The sequence below is a fragment of the Taeniopygia guttata genome, chromosome 8 (assembly GCF_048771995.1).
Source record: "Taeniopygia guttata chromosome 8, bTaeGut7.mat, whole genome shotgun sequence".
Lineage (NCBI taxonomy): Eukaryota > Metazoa > Chordata > Aves > Passeriformes > Estrildidae > Taeniopygia > Taeniopygia guttata.
The window spans coordinates 1,124,303-1,143,480 of NC_133033.1; the positions used below are offsets into that span (position 1 = coordinate 1,124,303).

The window sequence follows — 19,178 nt, forward strand, 5'->3', positions numbered from 1 at the left end:
CCTCAGCTGTAACTGTGCCCATGGGGATGGCTTTGCAAAGAGCTCTGGTTTAATAAACCCAGCACTGACAGCCAGCTGTGCCTCTTCCAGCTGTGCCTCTTCCAGCTGTGCCTCTTCCAGCTGTGCCTCTTCCAGCTGTGCCAGCCTGCTGATTCCCAAAGCCATTCCAAGGATCAAACTCCCTGCCTTGGGCACGCTGGGCTGCTCTGCCTCAGCCAGGTTCACATTCAGGGTGTTCCCAGGACAGCCAAACCTGGTATTCCTGCTGGAAAGGGTGTCCTGAGGGGGGAATCCCCTCCTGGGATGCTCAGGGACATCACTGGGAGACTTCCAGGCTGGAGTTACAGAAGTCTGGTCCTTGTCTCTTGGGTAAGGCTGGACATGAATCCCCACATTTTGATAGATTTGGAGATTTGTGGAGTGAGGACAAAATGAATTCCAGTGTTCTCTTTTCCTTATCTTGAGCTAGAAGATCAGCATGCAGAAAAAGATGAATGGCAGAACAGTGCTTTTGTGAGAAAACCATTTTTTGGCATCTAATCTGCCTTTCTGGTTCAATTTGGTTAGCTGAGCTGACTGGAGGGGGTTGAGTTGTGGCCCCCAGGCAGGGTGTGGAGAGCAGGCAGCAAGTTCTGTTTTTTTTGGATGTCTGACCCAGTTCTGAGGGAGATGTTTTCCTTTAATGTCACCCAGCCAGGTGACACAGGTGGGACCAGACCTCAGAGGGCCAAAGTGCAATGGCTGAGCTGGTATTTGGCAATATCCAAATCTGCACTTGAGTGGTGGCAGCAGCAGCTCGTGCCCCCGCTTGGGGATGCAGAGGATGCTCCAGGTAAGTCCATACCTGGACTATTCCATCTCTAACTGCAATGTTTCAGCTTTGTTTTTAATATTTAATTGTTCTCTGTAAAGCTGGAACTTGACCAGAGAAAACAACAGGAAGCCAAGTTCAGATTTCCAACATTTTATTTATATACACACATCTGGTAAACAAAGTCATTAAATGTGTAACACCCTTGCAGCCTGTAATTAGAACACTCCAATAAATCACTTAAATTCCTCTTGACAATCCATTTGACTGAGTACAGATGCTGCCTGCTGCTTTTAGTTCTGGGGAGGAATTTTCCTGCCCTGACCTGAGGCAAGCAAGGGGCCCTGGCTCTGGTGCTGTGTCCCTCGTGGTGACACTGGGGACTCTGTGACCCGGTGCCAAGGGAGGAACAAGAGGTGCTGAGCTGCTCCATCCTTCCCTTTTACAGTTCCTTGCTCTTTCTGGTGGAAATTATTTTTTCCAGCTCCGATCCTGGGCTTGAGGCAGTCCAGGCTGCAGGAAGGGCTCCCAAAATCCCCAAAATCCAGCTCTGGCATCCCCAGCTGTGCCTCTGATTGCAGAGTGCCCGAGGAGCAGCCCTATCCTAAGGTGAGGTGTGACTGGGGAAGGGTTTTGTCACTTGGAGATGTCACATGTGAGGGACTGGACTGGCTGTGCTGAAACACCGAAATATTTCATAAATGCCAAAATCCAGGCTGGGCTTACACAAAACACTCCGTAAAGGTGCCAAAATCCAGGCTGAGCTCGCATTGAAACACTGATATCCTCTGTAAAGTGCCAAAATCCAGGCTGAGCTCACCTCCAAACACCGAAATGCTTTGTAAAGTGCCAAAATTGTCGCCGGGCTCACATCGCCCCCTGCCTAGCTCGGGAAGGAGCTGCCGCTGAGCTTCACTCGGTCCAAAGTCAGATTCCCCCGGCAGGAGGGGGCGGGAGGCAGGAACGCGGTCGGGAAGGGGGAGAAGGGGCTGGGGTCGGGCTCGGGGATAGGGACCGGGGACAGGGACAGGGTGGCGGGGTTGGAGATGTACTGGGGCTCGGGGACAGGGACCGGGGACAGGGTGCTGGGGTTGGAGATGTATTCGGGGACAGGGACAGACTCCGGGGACAGGGTGGTGGGGTTGGAGATGGGCTCGGGGACAGGGACAGACTCCGGGGACGGGGTGCTGGGGTTGGAGATGGGCTCGTACTCGGGCTCGGGGACCGGTGACAGGGTGCTGGGGTTGGAGATGCACTCGGGCTCGGGGGACAAGGTGACGGGGTTGGAGATGCACTCGGGCTCGGGGGGCTCCATCTCCTCCACCACCAGCCTCTGGTACAGCTCCGGGAGCTGCTGCTCCTCGGCCGGGCTCTCCTGTGCCCAGTCTCCGTGCCCAGCGCTGCCCACCCCCAGCTTGTCCCCGGGCATGGGGGGCTCAGGAGGAGCCACCGAGGTTTCCTCCACCGGGCTGGGCTCGGGCTCCTCGAGGCCGCAGGGCAGGAAGGGGCTGGAGGGAGCGCTCAGCTCCGCCTGCGGGGGGACAGGGAATGAATCCCGGCATGGGGCTCACTCCCCATAGCCACTCATCCCGCTGGGAACGGGACATCTCGGCCTTCTTCTGGAATTTAATTCACCCAGCGCATCCTCCGGTCCCCTCCAGCGGAGATTATCCGCTGCCAGAGATTGCTGGATTTGCTGCTTTAGGAGATTACTGGCTCGCATGGCTCCAATTGCTTCTTTTTAATGAAGGTTGTGGGATTAGAAGGGAAAACCTCTCTAATTTACCTTGGTAGCTGCTAAACTCTTGGCCCACGTGGCGTTGGCAGGGTCGGGAATGGCTTTGCTCTGCCACTCTGGCAGGAGGAGGGACAGGAGCCACTGGAACCTGCAGGGGGGATAAATGCAATTGAAAACATGAATGGTGGTACCTGCAGCACCCTCGTGCTCCTTGGGTGTGGAATTAACCCAAGTGTGATCATGGATCTGCCCTCAGAGGGACCTGCAGAGCTTTTGGCTGGTGGGGATAATTCCCAGGGATTGCTCCCCTTCAGTTTGGTTTCAAGATCTGGTTAAAAATTCACAATATCTATGGACTACAAGTGTATTTTAAGCTCAGAGCCTTGTTTTATTATCATGTTTTTACATATACTCTGAAAACGTCATTTTGATCAATCCTCAATGTTACATGCTCGTGAAGGGGCATGATCATCCTGTAGGACAAGGGAAAATGGTTTTAAACTATTTTTAAACTAAAAGAGGGTTGGTTTAGATTAGATGGGAGTGAAGATTTTTAAAATGCACTGGCACAGGTGCCCACAGGTGCTGGGCACTGGAGCTGGAGCAGCCTGGGACAGTGGGAGGTGTCCCTGCCATGGCAGGGGTGGCACTGGGTGGGATTTAAGATCTCTTTCAACCCAAACCATTGTGGGATTGAATCCCTCCTGATAACCATCCCGCTTTCATTGGGACACAGCTGATGGATCCACTCACACTCTCCTCGCTGGAGGCACAGAACAAAGGCAGGCTGAGAGGACCAAGAAGCTGCAGATGATCACCAGAGTCACCCAGCCCCCAGCACCTGGAATGCAGAGCAGCCACCATTCAGCTCCATCAAAAAGATGAAAAAAACCCAAATCTTTCTGTGCTCCATGACTAAACCACCCTTCACCACAGAGGAAACATCCCAGAACAGCTTGAAGGCAGCTTAAAGGTAAAGAAAAAGATTCCACATCCTAAACCCGGCTAAAACTGCAAATCTTCAGCACCAAGAGATCTTCAGAACCTTTGGGGAGCTCCGGTGACTGCAGAGGAGCAGGAAAAGCATTCCCAGAGTGTGGGAAGGGGGATCCAAGGGCAAAGACCTCCCTGGCACCTCTTCCTTACTCTCCAGGCAGACGCTGTCGCTGTTGCCCCGGGGTCCCTCCCCGGCCGCTGTCGCCGCTGTCATCCAGAGCTCGTGGGGCTGGTCCGGCTCCAGGTGAGGGACGTGCAGGGAGCGAGGGGCAATCCCGGCAGGAACGGCTGCGGGAAAACGGGGATGGAAACCCAGAGCCCGGCACGGCATCTCACCGCCGGCAGCTGGAACTGGGATCCACATAAAGGTGGGAACGGGGAGGAGGAATAGGGAAAAGGAAAAGGGAGAAGAGTAAGAGGGAAAAGGAGGAGGAGGAAGAGGAGGAGGAAGAGGATTAAGGAAAAAGAGAAGGAAGAAGAAGAGAAAAAAGAGGAGGAAGAAGAAGGAGAGGAGGAGAAATAAGGGAAAAGGGAGAAGAATAAGAGGGAAAAGGAGGAAGAAGAAGAGGTGGAAGAGGATTAAGGAGAAAGAAAAGGAAGACAAGAGCAAAAATGGAAGACAAATATGAGGAAGAGGAGGAGGAATAAGAAAAAAAGAAGAGGAAGAAGAAGGAGAGGAGGAGGAATAAGGGAAAAGGAAGAAGAAGAAGAGAAAGAAGAGGAGGAGGAATAAGGAAAAGGAAGAAGAATAAGAGGAAAAAGGAGGAGAAGGAAGGGAGGAAGAGAATTAAGGAAAAGAAAAGGAAGATGAGTAAGAGCAAAAAAAAGGAAGATGAGGAGGAAGAGGAAGAAGAGGAGGAGGAATAAGGAAAAAGCAAAGGAAGAAGAATAAAAGAAAAAAGAGAAGGAAGGAGACGAGGAATAGGAAGAAGAGGAAGAAAAAGAATAAGAAGAGAAATAAGAGGAGGAGGAGGAAGAAAAATAAGAAGATGAGGAAGATAAGGAAGAAAAAGGTAAAGAGGAATAAGAAGAGGAGGAAGAAGAAGAAGAGGAGGAGGGAGAAGAAGCAGGACTAAATCTGATCATTTCTGACTGAAAGTGACTTAGAGTGATGCCACTGGAGAGCTTCAGCAATGACAGGGGAGCAGGGGAAGCGTTTCCAGCCCCAGGCACCCACCGTGGACCTTGGGCTGGCCCTGCCCATCCCTCCTGTGCAGGTAGATGTGGTACCCAGTGATGCAGCCCCTCTGCTGGGGGGCTGGGATCTCCTCCCAGGAAACCAGGACACCGCTGGCCCAGGGGGTTGCAAACATCTGGGGCCCAGCTGATGGGGCTGCAAGACACAGGGCTGCTGTTAGAGCTGGGCTTAAAATGCCTTCCAAACCCCTGGGTGACATTCCTGGGGTTTACCTTGTGCTGTGGAGTTTCCCCTGACTGAAGCTGCCTGCCCAGCTCTGTCCTGATAAAGTGCAGACACGTGGATCTGGTAGCAGAGGTTATCTCTGATGTGCTCTGGAGGGAGAAATCACAGCTGCAGAGTTGCCTGGTCAAGGATTTGCAGCCCCAGGGCAGAAATATTGCAGCAGCTGCTTAAATCTGAGATAAATCTCGTGATTATTGATAGATCTTTCATAAAGAAGGGAAAGGAATTTTCTCTGATCTACTGAGCCTGGCAGAGCCTTACTGGGATTTAAACTGGAAATTGATGGCTTCCCACTGCCAGGGTGTCACTATAGGACATGAGGAAGCAAAACATGAGCCACCTGCCACTTTGCAAGGTAAAAGAGGAAGTTTATTTTCTGACTCCAACTTTTATACTTTTATACTTTATACAAAGGTGACAGTGGATTGGAGAGTGAGTGGGCCACCTCTCCAAAGACATTGGACAAACCACCAGTACATAAAGTTTCTCCACCCCCATGAAGGAGTGCAAAACAATATGTTATTTACAGAAACTGTGTGGGAAGGTTTTCCAATAGAATGTAAACTCAGAAGGCTTTAGAAAAACTTAAGAATCAGGGCGACACCAGGGGAAAGGGATAAATGGGATATTGGGAAGGAATTGTTCCCACAGAGAAGCTGTGGCTGCCCCTGGATCCCTCAAATGATTTTAGTAAAAAATATAGAAATAGATAGAACATATATAGGATGTATAGAAATATATAGAAATATAGAATCCCAGACTGGGAGGGACCTTAAATCCCATCCAGTGCCACCGCTGCCATGGCAGGGACACTTCCCACCATCCCAAGCTGCTCCCAGCCTCATCCAGCCCAAATTCCCACCTGACTTGTTGCTAAGGATGTTTTCCAGCCGAGCTGGTGCTGTGTCCAGCGGGGGGTGGCATTTACCTGCTATGACAGTGGACAGCTGGGATGGGGACAGCTTCACCCAGCCCTGCTGGGGCTGCAGGCCAGGCTCCCTGCAGGGCTCTGCCCACTCCACCACGAAGCCCCCGACGGGCAGGGCAGCTCCAGCTGGGGGGCTCCAGCTCACCAGGATGCTGCTGTTCCCCAGGCCCACGGCAGAGACCCGCTGGGGAGGGGGCAGATCTTGCAGAGGAGAACAAAACCTGCAGTCAGCACGAGGTTCTGGCAGCCTCCATCCAACCCCGGGGCCTGTGGGTCTCGGATTCAGTCAGAGAAAGAAACTCAGAGTTTGTAGCCGGGCAAAATCTGAGACCCACAGGGGCCTTTGGTGCCTGGGGTTCGCTGGGTCCCCCCTCCCCTCCGCTTTGGCACCGTGGGAAGGATAAAAGTGAGTTGTAATTCAAGGTGGGATTGCTGGCAGGGACAGTGACATTCCTGGTTTTTCTCATGGATGGGATACCCATCGGCCCTGGCAGGTGCTGGCACAGCACAGCCCAACACCCTGCCCCGATGGAAGCACGGGGATGTGGAGCTGCTGCCTGATTCCAGGGGATATCCCGAGTGATTCCAGGGGATATCCCGAGGATGTGGAGCTGTGATTCCAGGGGATATCCCGAGGATGTGGAGCTGTGATTCCAGGGGATATCCCGAGGATGTGGAGCTGCTGCTGTGATTCCAGGGGATATCCCGAGGATGTGGAGCTGTGATTCCAGGGGATATCCCGAGGATGTGGAGCCCTGATTCCAGGGGATATCCCGAGGATATGGAGCTGTGATTCCAGGGGATATCCCGAGGATGTGGAGCCCTGATTCCAGGGGATATCCCGAGGATGTGGAGCCGTGATTCCAGGGGATATCCCAAGGACTGGAGTCCCTCTGGCTGGGAGAGCTGGGGCTGCAGGAACCACAGGGACCAGCGGATCTGCAGATCCCTGGAGCTCACTGGAGGTGGAGGTACCACAGCACCCGAGGGGATGCCAGCCCCAGGAGCCTTACCTGGGCTGCCCAGGTGGGTCAGCACGGCCGTGGGCACCGAGCTGCCCCGCGGGTTCTGGGCTGTCACCGTCACCCTGTGGGCCGCCCTGGGGGTGACCCTGGAGAAGCTGGTCTGGGTGGTCCGGTGGGATTGGGCCAGCAGCTTCCCCTGCTCCAGGGCTTCCAAGGTCACGGTGTAGCCCAGGATTCTCCCTCCTGCCTCCGACCTGCTCAGAGCCTGCAGGGGAAATGCCTCTGTCACCGGCTTTGACAAGGTGCTGCCAGCTGGGAACGCTGGGGAGGGACTGGGAATGGCTTTACATGGACACAGGGCAGGGTTACGTGGGATATTGGGAAGGAATTCCTCCCTGGCAGGGTGGGCAGGGTGGGCAGGGTGGCACAGATGCCCAGAGCAGCTGTGGCTGCCCCTGGATCCCTGACAGTGCCCAAGGCCAGGCTGGAAATCGGGACTGGGAGCTCCTGGGACAGTGGGAGGTGTCCCTGCCATGGCAGGGGTGGGATGGGATTTAAGGTCCATCCCAAACCGTTCCAGGATTTATTTTTCCCACCCAGTTCCAGTCTTGCTGTGAGATGCTGACTGCTCCAGCAGCACAGCTGGGGATGCTGAAACCCTTCCTGCCCTGAGGATGAATTCAAACTTCTTTTTTTTTTCACTGAAAGCCACACTTTTCACAAGGGAGGGGAAAAAAGGATGATCAATGGCTCAGCTGGATTTGTCAAAATGAGCAGGTTTTGCTTGGAAGGAAAAACTTGGATTTCACTTAAAGCCACTATAAAGAATTATTTAAATTGAACCACTCAGAACACACATCTCTGACAGGAGCACCACAGATCTGGTGCCTGCAGTTGTACTCTCTGTTTCCTGATGTTTCTGTGACATTAATTCATTTGTTTGGCTGACTTTTGTCATAATGAAACAAAGCACAAAGCACAAACCAAAATGTTTGCAGTGCTTTGGCAGCAGCTCAGGGCTGAGGCAGCACTGGAAACCTGCTGAAATTAAATGTTCAACCCTTTTTCTGGGTGTTTGTCTGAGAACAGGAGCACAGCCTTGGCAGGAAGTGGTCCTGAGTGTCAGCCTGGCTTGGGACCTGCTCTGAAACTTCTAAAGGCAGTTTATTACCCTGTTTTATGAATGATGCTGCAGGAAGTCACTCCTGATAAAGAAAGTGCTGCAAGATAAAGGTCTGAAAGCTGAAGCCACAACGTCTGGGGTCACAGAATCTCATGAGAATTTCTGCTTTCACTTGCAGCATAGTGCATGTTGGTATATATGGGGGCAACACAGTGATTTTTTTTACCCAACTCTGGTGGGTTTTAAACCAAATTCTGTGTGGAACGCTCCCTGAGGGGTCCCAGCCCCCAGCTCTGCCCAGCAGACCCCAAAAATGCTGTCAGCTGGGGAATCTGGAGAGGCTTGGGATGAAGGCAGGGAGGGACAGGACACAGGGAATGGCTCCAAGTGCCAGAGGGCAGGGCTGGATGGGAGATTGGGAACTGGGAATTGTTCCCTGGCATGTGGGGCTGGGCTGGAATTCCCAGAGCAGCTGTGGCTGCCCCTGGATCCCTGGCCAGGCTGGATGGGGCTGGGAACAGCCTGGGACGGTGGGAGGTGTCCCTGCCATGGAACAGGATGACATTTGGGATCCCTCCCAATCCAAATAATTCTGGCATTCCATGAAACTACAGGTAGAAAATGCTGATGGATCTCCTCCCTTGGTCTGTGTCCCTGTCCCTGGGAACTGGTGAAACCTTTGTGCTCTGCCAGGGTTCAGTCCTTCCCTGCCATCCTAAAAATCATCATTTCCCCTCTCACCTGGCTGGGTTTTGCTGCCTCTGCTGGGCTATCCTGGGTTACAAGATGTGGCTGGGGGCGAGTATCCTACTCCCATCTGTCAGAGCTGGGGCAGTTATCTCCTGTTCATTGGGCAGTTTTCTTTATCTCTGCCACAGCCAATCCTCCCTCCAGGAGATCTCTTCTGTTCATGGGCCATTAATTATTAATTATCTTCTGTTCATGGGCCATTAATTATTAATTATCTTCTGTTCATGGCAGTGAGTGTCCCTGCATGGCTGAGAAAATTCCATCATCCCATGGGGAGAGGCTCTGCCCAGGGGAGGAGCCAAACATTCCTACCTGGATACAATCGAGCATTCCTACCTGGATACAATCGAGCATTCCTACCTGGATACAATCTGACCTGGGAACAGCACAGCAGCCTTTGCCCACTGCATTCCCAGAGGAGCAGCTTTCTTCCCACTGCATTCCCAGAGGAGCAGCTTTCTGCCCACTGCATTCCCAGAGGAGCAGCTTTCTTCCCACTGCATTCCCAGAGGAGCCCAGGCCCATCTCCCCCAGCCCTGGAGCTCCAGAGGAAAACTCCCCCCTTGTGCAGGATCCTGCCCCAGCAGAAGCACAGCTGGCACTGCAGGAGGGCTGAGCCACCCCGGGATGGGGCTGCTGCCACCTCCCTGACCCACAGGGGACAGGGCATGCTCTGACTCTGCCACTGGTTTGTTTTCTTTTTTTTTGTACTTTGCATTTGTATTTTTAATCTCCCTGGTGAAGCACTGTTATCCCTATTCCCACATCTTTGTCTGAGAATCCCTTAATTTCAAATTTATAATAATTCAGACGGAGGGGGTTTGCATTTTCCATTTCCCTCCTCAGAAGCCACCTGGCTGTTCAGACCAGGACATGGGGGTTTCACTGATCTCACCTTCCAGAAGAGGGAGAGGTTCTGGTGCCCAGAGTCCAGCTCCTGCTGCCGGTACCAGACATCCAGGGTCACTCTTGGCACTGGTGGGAAGGAAAAGCAGAGCAGGCCAATGGCTGGGGTTTGAGGAGGTAAAAACCCCTGAGAAAATTCAAATTTAATCTTTTAAATGCCCCTGAAATGCTGCAGGGTGTGATAATAACCCAGGTTTGCTGCTGCTTGGCTGCTTTGAGGGTGGGGATTGGGAGGAGAACCAAACCATAAACCCAAGCAGAGGAGTTTGGGTCTGCTGGTGGCTTTACATCAAAAGCACAGCATTAGCTCCTGTCTTTGCATAAATTCGAGGCTTATGAAGGTCCTTGGGCTTGGCTCCATCAATCCTAGAACAACAGGCAGCCTGGGATCAGGGTGTGTGGGGGATGTGTGGGATCTTCCCGTCTGATAAATGCCTTTAACAGCTTGTCTGAGGCAGCTTTAACCCCTGTTCCTTCCACAGTTCTGACTGGAAGCTCTCGGTATTTTGAAGAAACCCCCAAAATGACGTTAACAGGAAGATCTGGCTGGTGGATGAGCTCCCAAAACCCAGACTCAGAGGTGAGCGGGTAAGGAAAGCTGAGATGCCAGAGGATGGCAGAGCTTTGCTCCTCAAGGACCCTGAGCAGCCCAAACTCATCAATTCTAATTGTTATTAGCTGGAGCAGGGGGCAGCTGCTGAACAGCCAGGGCTGTAGCACAGACACAAACCCCTCCAGGTCAGCATGTTTGTCCTGGAGTGACTGCAGAGAGTGACTGGAACAGAAACAAGAAGCAGCAGCAGCAGCAGAAATAAAACCAGAGCATTGACTGCGAGCTCAGAGCAGAAAAATCTGAATATTGCATTGCACCTGCTGCCTGTGGGCATCCAGGGCTTCCCTCTGGCTGCCCTGGGACCCTGGCAGGGGTCAGGAACGCCCCTGGACAGAGCCCCCAGAGACACTGGCTGTGATCTCTGTCCATGGAAAAGAGTTTGCAATCTTACAGGATGAATTACAAGCTCATCTGCAGCCTCCCCTTGCTGTGACCTGCTCTGAGGGCACAAAGATCAGCTACAAACCCCACGGGCAGGGTGGGGGTGACAGCCACAAACTCGGGGTGACACGAAAAGGGGAGAAAACTGTTGAGAGGAAGGTGGGGGAGGCAGGGAAAAGTTCACACCTCCTGTATCAATCGATACCTCTTATAGAAACTGCTGCTGTCACGGGGCAGAGGGGAAATGGGTGAGTCAGAGCAGCACCGGCCCCATGGGCTGGCAGTAATTCACAAAAAAGAGCAGCCAAAGCCAAGCAGGAGAGCAGAGAATCACAGAACTACAAGGGGTCATCTCATCCCAGCCCCCAAATCCTTCACCTGTTCTCAGGGAGCTCTGGAAATTCCTGCTTTGGATCAGCTTCACTGTTTGCTCATTAAAAAAAAACAATTTTCTTACAGAAACTTCTCCCTCTTGGCTCTAGGTCTGGATGTGGAGTTTGCCCAGAGCAGCCTGTCAGAATCTGAGCTATTGGTGATTCCAAGATTGTAAAAGTCTCTGTCTGTCAGCCCCGCTGCCAAAGCAGAGCCATAATTGGTCTGTGCTGTTTCAAGGTTGTTTATTCTGTTTATCTCTAACATGTTCTGCTGCCCTGCCGCAGCTCTGTCCTGCAGGGCAGCGTGTGGGGCTCTGCCCTCAGTGGGATGGTACAAACATTACATACCACAAACTACCTGTGCTGGATTTACAATAACGTGCCAATATCTGTCACCTACGTTGGACAGTGTGTCCCCAGCCTGAACCAACAGAAAAATGCCAACACCACAGTGAAACATGGAGGGCATGAAGAAGGAGAAAAAGGACAAGGCACACCCAATTTCCTCCACCTTGTCCCCTTTGGACCCCTCATCTAGAATCCTAAAATTTTACTTTTGCACCTGTGCCACACTTAATTATTGCTTATATCAAACCCTCAGAGCTGGTAATTGATCCTGTGAGATTGAAAACTCTTTTCCATGGACAGAGATCACAGCCAGTGTCTCTGGGGGCTCTGTCCAGGGGGGTTCCTGACCCCTGCCAGGGTCCCAGGGCAGCCAGAGGGATGCTCTGCATTCCCACACAGCCCAGCAGCAATTCTGGCTCCTGAGCTGGAGTTGCTGTGCCTGCAGACCCTGAGCTGGGTTAGGGCAGGGCAGTTCCTCACCTGCTGCAGGGGTGCTGCCCTGGCTGCTGCTCCAGTCGCTCCAGAGCCCCCGGCCGGGCAGGATCCTGCAGCTCAGCTGGAACTCGTAGGCTGTGTCAGGTTCCAGCCCCTGGAGATGATATTTCTCCCTGCTGAAGCTCTCAACCTTCAGTGGGGATGAAGAAATTGGTGTTACACTCCCAAGGAAAAAAGGGCTGCAGGCAGTGAGGGGCTGAGTTACAAATTCACACACAGATTTTAAAAACAGCAGAGAAATGCTGAGCTGAGGCAGCCCCAGAAACTCAAAGAATGACACGAGGAATCACCAGGCCTGCAGGGCTTCGTCTGAAAAATCCCCCATAGCAAAATCTCTGTTTGGGTGATGTGCTCAGCTCCCAGCAAAATGTTCTTTTTGCCACTTACAGTAAAAACTTCATGGAATATGAAATGTTTGGGTTGGGAGGGAGCTTAAATCCCATCCCATTCCACCCTTGCCATGGCAGGGATACCACCCACTGTCCCAAGAGCTCCAGCCCCAGTGCCCAGCCTGGCCCTGGGCACTGCCAGGGATCCAGGGGCAGCCACAGCTGCTCTGGCAATTCCATCCCACCCTCCCAGCCAGGAATTCCTTCCCAATATCCCATCTAAATTTACCTTCTTTCAACTTCCAGCCATTCCCTGTGTCCTGTCCCTCCCTGCCTTGTCCCCAGTCCCTCTCCAGCTCTCCTGGAGCCCCTTCAGGCCCTGCCAGGGGCTCTGAGCTCTCCCCAGTGCTTTTTCCCCCCCAGCAGCTCCCTAAATCCCTGAATCCCAGAGGGATTACCGTGCTCCAGCCGTGCCTGCCGAGGGGACGGTACCTCAGCCTGTAGTGCTGTGCTGGTGCCTCATCGTGCCACCGAAGGGTGCAGCTGGTGGCAGAGGAATCATCAAATTCCACCCAGAATTCGGGAGGGTGTGGCTTCACTGGCACCAAAACAGAGACAAACAGGGCTCAGAGGTTAGGTGGAAAATAGGATTATTGCTTTAGGTTGGATGATTTTTCCAAGAGGTTTAATGTTTTTTTCCAAGGGGTCCTGAATATTTTCAGGTGTCTCCAAGGTTGGATGATTTTTCAACGGATGGATGATTTTTCCAAGAGGTTTAATGTTTTTTTCCAAGAGGTCCTGAATATTTTCAGGTGTCCCCAAGGTGTGGGGCTGACTGAGAGGTGAGGAGAGGTGCTTTACCTATGTCTGTCAGCATGAAGGTGAGTGGCTGGGAAGAGGCATTTCCCAATGGATTGGAGGCAGAAACCACCACGGTGTAATTGGAGTCAAAATCCAGCTTGCTCAGAGCCCCGGAGCCAAAATCCTGACTGGGAGTTTCCTCTGGAAAGGAAAAGGCATCGGTGCCGTTGGAGAGCCTGGAGCAGGAGGAAAGGTTTGGTTGGATATTCTGAGGAAGAAAGGAGAGCTCAGTGCTGGGGATGTGGGGTTTGGGAAGTCACCCCAGGACATGGGGACAGGGTGAACCCTGTGGGGACAGGGATCCCTTTCCAAAGGGATGCATTGGCACAACCTCTTCACTCAACCCTGAGGGAGCTGCAGGGCTTGATGAGAAAGCTGCTGCAGGGGATAATTAGGCACTAATTGCATTGACACTTACTCTATCTGGTAGGCAGTGTGGAGGTAGGTGAGCCTGCCTTTGTGCCAGCTGCAGGTGGCATGTCCCCGTGTCCCCTTCTGGATGCAGGACACGTTCCTGGGCTCGTCTGGAGGATCTGAAACAGAAATTCCTGTCAGTCCCAAGGTCCCAGCCTGGTTTGGTTGGACCTTTCAGGTCCTTCAGTCCAGCATCTCCAGCCAGAGCAGCCTGGCCCCAGTGGCTCTTCCCCAGAGACATTTTAGGGGATGCTGGGCAGGGAGGGTGTTGTTTCTCTGGGCAGGAGGGTTTGCTGAGCCTCTCTCCCTTCAGGAATAGCAGAGCTGCACAATTCTCTTGCTATAGGAAACGTGAAAGTACAACACGAGTTACTTGCAATTTGCAAGGTGAAAGAGAAAGTTTATTTTCTGACTTTAATTTTTATATTTTTCTAAAGGCGACAGTGGATTGGAGAGTGAATGGGCCACCTCTCCAAAGACATTGGACAAACTATTAGGATATTAAGTTTCTCTACTCTTATGAAGGAATGCAAAACAATATGTTGTTTATAGAAATTGTGTGGGAAATTTTTTTAACAGAACGTAAATTCAGAAGGCTTTAGAAAATTTTAAGAATCAGGGCGACACAATTCCAGCCAGGAATATTCCCAGTGGGAAGAGACAGCAGCAGACCTGGCCAAAGCCACCCCCTGGCAGTGCCTAGCCAGCTTCCCTCTCCCACAGGAGGAGTAATTAAGACCTTAGAGCAGTGATTAAAAGGGATTTTCCTTACTTCCACAGTGGATATCGATCCCACAGACGATGTTTCTCTTGTCCCCACAGATGCACTTGCAGATGAAGCTGTGCCTGCCGTGGGCAGTGAGCAGGAAGGTTTTGCTCACCCATCCTCCCTGGGCTCGGACCTGCTCGGAGCTGTTGAGGAAAATCCCTGCCCAGCAGCAGCCCCTGGGAGCTGTCAGCTGGCAGGACAGGGTGACACTGGTGCCACCAGGGATGGCACAGCAGGGGCTGGCTGTCACTGTCCCCTTGGCACAGACCTGGGCGGCTCTGCTGGCATTCACCACCCCCTTCCTGCAGGGTCCTGCAAGGGAAGGGCAAAACAGCCTCGGGCAGGAGCCCCCACCTGCTGCAGGAGGTTTGGGGGAGAAATTCTCCTGGGACCTGTCTAGGATCAGTTCCCTGTCCCCAAAAACCCAGACAGCCCCAGGTAAAAACTACCAGAACGCTCCTCTGGGGGTTGGAAAAGTGCCTCTGTCAGCAGAGCTGTGGCAGGACCTGGAGCTGCCCCAGGGCTGGAGCCGGGCTGGGAGAGCTGGGGGGGCTCCCCTGGAGAGGAGAAGGATCCAGGGAGAGCTCAGAGCCCCTGGCAGGGCCTGGAGAGGGGCTGGGGACAAGGAGGGAGGGACAGGACACAGGGAATGGCTTCACTGCCAGAGGGCAGGGCTGGATGGGAGATTGGGAATTGGGAATTGTTCCTTGGGAGGGGCTGGGCTGGAATTCCCAGAGCAGCTGTGGCTGCCCCTGGATCCCTGGCAGTGCCCAAGGCCAGGCTGGACACTGGGGCTGGAGCAGCTGGGACACTGGCAGAGGTGTCCCTGCCAGGGCAGGGGTGGCACTGGGTGGGCTTTGAGGTCCTTCTAACCCAAACCCAAATTCTGGGATTCTGTGACTTTCCTGGTGCCTGTCCCGGTGCCTTTTGTCACAAAACCAACAGCTCTACCTGCAACAAACTCCCTGCATCGCTTATTAACTCCAGAAATGGAGATGTTCACTGGCACTCGGAGTAGAAGCTGGAAAAACCCCACCCTAATTAGGCTGAGTGCTTAATCTGAGAGATAATTGCTGTGTAGGAAGAAGCCTCTCTTACCTGCTGTGAGGTGCAGCACCAACCAAAGTGCTGAGGGCATGATCCATGGAAATGGCATTTTGGTGCCTGCAGAGAGAGGAATTCCTGTTACCAGCTCCTAAAAACTGGGGATAGTATGTACAGGTCTTCGTGGTTTTCTATTTTTTTTTTTCTGCTTTGCTACTTTCTACTCTGTTTTTTACAGAAAATCCCAAATTTCGCTCATTTTGCGAGACCTTTCTAATGAACATTGCCTGTTTTTGTTAAAATCCAGGGTCTGTGGCCTTCAGCCTCGCAGCAGTGCCTCAGCTCAGCCGGGACCTCTTCATGTGGTGCCTTCTGTAGGTGATTCGTAAGTGCCAGGATGAGCAATTTCAGCAGCTTCTTCAGGGAAATGCTCTGCCTCCCACTAAGCCTGGGGGCTGTGGCAACAGCCAGCAAAGAGCTGCTGCTGACAGCAAAGTGCCCAAAATACCCGAGAAAAGGGGCAAAACCAGCCCCAAAATCAGCCCCAAAAACCAGCCCCAAACCAGCCTCAAAACCAGCCCCAACCCAGCCCAAAAACAGCCCCAAAATCAGCCCCAAAAACAGCCCTAAACCAGCCCCAAACCAGCCCCAAACCAGCCCCAAACCCAGCCCCAAAAACAGTCCCAAACCCAGCCCCAAAACAGCCCCAAAAACAGCCCCAAACCAGCCCCAAAACAGCCCCAAAAACAGCCCCAAAAGAGCTCTGTCGGATTTATCTTTGCAAAGCACCTATCTAGGACTTTACCCATCTCAAACTATCAATAAGTTCTTGCTCTTTCTTGTTCCTTATGATAAATATAAGTGTATCCACTTAGTTCTTATTTTCTTAGCTCCCCGTGAGAAAGTTTTAACATTTCCCAGCCTTTCTCAACTTTATGTCTATTTTCTAGGGCCTTTTTACACTTTCTAAAGTCTGGTACCTTTTTGTGTTCCTACAAAGCACCACAGCTCAGAGCTGCCTTTCAACCCCAATTCTCTCTAAAAAAAACCTCTGTTGTGCTTTCCAAGAACTGGCAGGAACAACCAAGTGGTCAGCAGAGGAAAGAGGAACGTCTCTGTCATTTCAGGCAGAAAAAAACGAGTTTTTGTGCTCTCAGTCTCACCCATCCCCACTTACTGAGTTTTTAGGGAAGCTCTGTGGCACCCCAGGTCACCCCAAACCTCGGGGCTGTCCCACCCGAGCCGGGGGCTCTGCCCAAAAAGTGCAGAATTCACTTTTTGAATGAAACACTTTTTGAATGAATCAGAATTCACTTTTCAAAGGGAATGGATCTGTTCAGGATGGGCCTTGGGCACTGCTCTGCTCCATCCCAGCCTGCCGGGAATATCTGGGATTGTGAGAATTCCTGGGCAGCAGCGTCCCAGGGCAGGCATCTCCCGGGAAATCGGCATCCCAGGGCAGCAGCATCCCGGGAAAACACGGATCCCGGGGCAGGAAAACCCCGGGACAAGGAAAATCCCAGGTAAGGAACATCCCAGGGCAAAGAAAAATCCCAGAGCAAAGAAAATCCTGAGGCAAATGAAAATCCCAGGGCAAAGAAATACCCAGGGCAAAGAAATTCCCAGGGCAAATGAAAATCCCAGGTAAGGAACATCCCAGGGCAAAGAAATTCCCAGGTAAGGAACATCCCAGAGCAAAACATAATCCCAGGGCAAAGAAAATCCCAGGTAAGGAACATCCCAGGGCAAAAAAAAATCCCAGGGCAAAGAAAATCCCAGGGCAAAAAAAAATCCCAAGGCAAAGAAAATCCCAGGTAAGGAACATCCCAGAGCAGAAAAAATCCCAGGTAAGGAATATCCCAGGGCAAAAAATAAAATCCCAGGGCAAATGAAAATCCCAGGTAAGGAACATCCCAGGGCAAAAAAAAATCCCAGGGCAAAGAAAATCCCAGGGCAAAGAAAATCCCAGGGCAAAGAAAATCCCAGGTAAGGAACATCCCAGAGCAAAACATAAAATCCCAGGGCAAAGAAAATCCCAGGTAAGGAACATCCCAGAGCAAAAAATAAAATCCCAGGGCAAAGAAAATCCTGAGGCAAATGAAAATCCCAGGTAAGGAACATCCCAGGGCAAAGAAAATCCCAGGGCAAAGAAAATCCCAGGTAAGGAACATCCCAGAGCAAAACATAATCCCAGGGCAAAGAAAATCCTGAGGCAAATGAAAATCCCAGGTAAGAAACATCCCAGAGCAAAAAAAAATTCCCAGGGCAAAGAAAATCCCAGGGCAAAGAAAATCCCAGGGCAAAGAAATTCCCAGGTAAGGAACATCCCAGGGCAAAAAAAAATCCCAGGGCAAAGAAAATCCCAGGGCAAAGAAAATCCCAGGGCAAAGAAATTCCCAGGGCAAAGAAAATCCCAGGTAAGGAACATCCCAGAGCAGGAGCATCACAAATCAATGAAAATCCCGGGTCAGAAGAATCATAAATCAATGAAAATCCTGGGGCAGGAGCATCCCAAAGCAATTAAAATCCTGGGGCAGAAGAATCATAAATCAATGAAAATCCCGGGGCAGGAGCATCACAAAGCAATGAAAATCCCGGGGCAGGAGCATCATAAATCAATGAAAATCCCAGCCAGCAGCATCCCACATCATTGCCTTTCTCGCCCCTCGGCACCGGGGGCTCCCCAGCCCTGCCAGGCTCGGGGGTGGGAGAGGCTCCCCACATCCCATCATTTTTAATGATTACCCCCCAGTTTTGTTGTGAGGCCATCCCAGCTGCTGCTGGTTTTGCCCTGCCACCTTTTCAGAAGAGTTATGCTGAGCCAGGCACTTCTCTGCAGCTTTGCACCAGCCTTGGTCATAATCTGGGCTGTGATCTCTGCTCTGTGTGCTCAGAAATCCCCCGAGGTCTGGGGTGTTACTGAGCTCTGTGAAACCTCCCAGCCCGAAATCCAATTTTAGCCCCTGCAGAGCCTTTATCTGCCACCCAATCTCTCCAGAATTTACTGACACCCAAACCCTGGCAGGGGCTGGTGGGTGCAAACACGGAGTAGAACCAGCAGCACGAGGTTACTCAGGGCAGGTTTCTATCAAATCCTGCTCCTGCTGCTCTTCCCAAAGGGTTTAAGGTGCTTTTGGCCTTTGATCCTGGGCCTTTACCAGCTGCAGGAAGCCAGACCTGCAGATAAGAAGCAAATAAAGGTCACACCACCAGTTGGTGACTAAGCTGAGCCTAAACCCAGCTCTTTGTGCTGCCAGCCTCAAACCAGAATGAATTCCACGTCCTCCTGCGTGGCAATGGCATGAAGGGCTTAAAATTGCAAGGCAGATGCACATTTAATACCTCATTCGTTATGTATTACATTTATTCATTGTTTCTTTGGTCTTGTTTCAGGTTAAATCCCTGTTAAATTCAGGTTAAATCCCCGAGTTGACTTTGAAGAGGCAAACCAGTCCCACAGGGGAGTCTCTGGCTGGTCTGTGGTGGTGGTGGGAGCTCCTTGCACCTTCATTTTCCCCCTGGTTGACACCCCCAGCTCTGATGGGCTGGAGATCAGAGCAGGGGTGGGTGGCTCCTTCTGTTCTCCAACCCCCCCAAACTGCCTGCACCCAATTTCTTGTTTCTTTTTAACTTGTTCCCTCCCTCCCTTTACATAAAAAGGCTTTTTTTTGGTGAGAACTTTGCTAGTGATGAGACAGCACCGTGGTGCATCTCTGTGGGTTGTGAAAATGATGAATTCATTCCTAAGCTGATAAACAACAACTGAGGGTCTCTGGCACTGGATCCAACGGTAAAACCAAGCTTAAAACAGGGGATGGGGCCTGGAGCAGCCTGGGATGGTGTTTGGGATCACAGAATCCCAGAATGGTTTGGGTTTGACCTTAAATCCCACCCAATGCCACCCCTGCCA

General features: G+C 52.0%; 1 protein-coding gene and 1 long non-coding RNA gene across 2 annotated transcripts in view; one reads left to right on the forward strand and one right to left on the reverse strand.

Annotated features, from left to right (window-relative positions):
- The window catches only part of LOC140684596 (uncharacterized), a 141,691-nt gene that overhangs the window by 30,780 nt on the left and 91,733 nt on the right, over positions 1-19,178 (forward strand). The window lies entirely within an intron of this gene.
- On the reverse strand, positions 1,695-15,768 carry LOC115496184 (interleukin-12 receptor subunit beta-2). Its single transcript, XM_032749818.3, has 15 exons — positions 15,323-15,768; positions 14,228-14,536; positions 13,460-13,574; positions 13,042-13,217; positions 12,639-12,778; positions 11,837-11,981; positions 9,630-9,709; positions 6,910-7,126; positions 5,897-6,097; positions 4,956-5,057; positions 4,723-4,878; positions 3,696-3,833; positions 3,303-3,390; positions 2,598-2,697; positions 1,695-2,342 (listed from the first exon to the last, which is right to left on the reverse strand). Exons 1-15 carry the CDS (start codon positions 15,378-15,380, stop codon positions 1,695-1,697), a joined length of 2,673 nt encoding a protein of 890 aa, XP_032605709.3. The 5' UTR covers positions 15,381-15,768.

Bases quoted from the DNA above. Each gene is read 5' to 3' on its own strand.
- LOC115496184 (XM_032749818.3), bottom strand. From the start codon at position 15,380: ATGCCATTTCCATGGATCATGCCCTCAGCACTTTGGTTGGTGCTGCAC. The intron at 12,779-13,041 runs GTAAAGCACCTC...TTTTGGTGCCAG, and splicing joins CTTCATGCTGACAGACATAG to TGAAGCCACACCCTCCCGAA. The intron at 7,127-9,629 runs GTGAGATCAGTG...TTTCCCCTGCAG, and splicing joins ACCTCTCCCTCTTCTGGAAG to GCTCTGAGCAGGTCGGAGGC.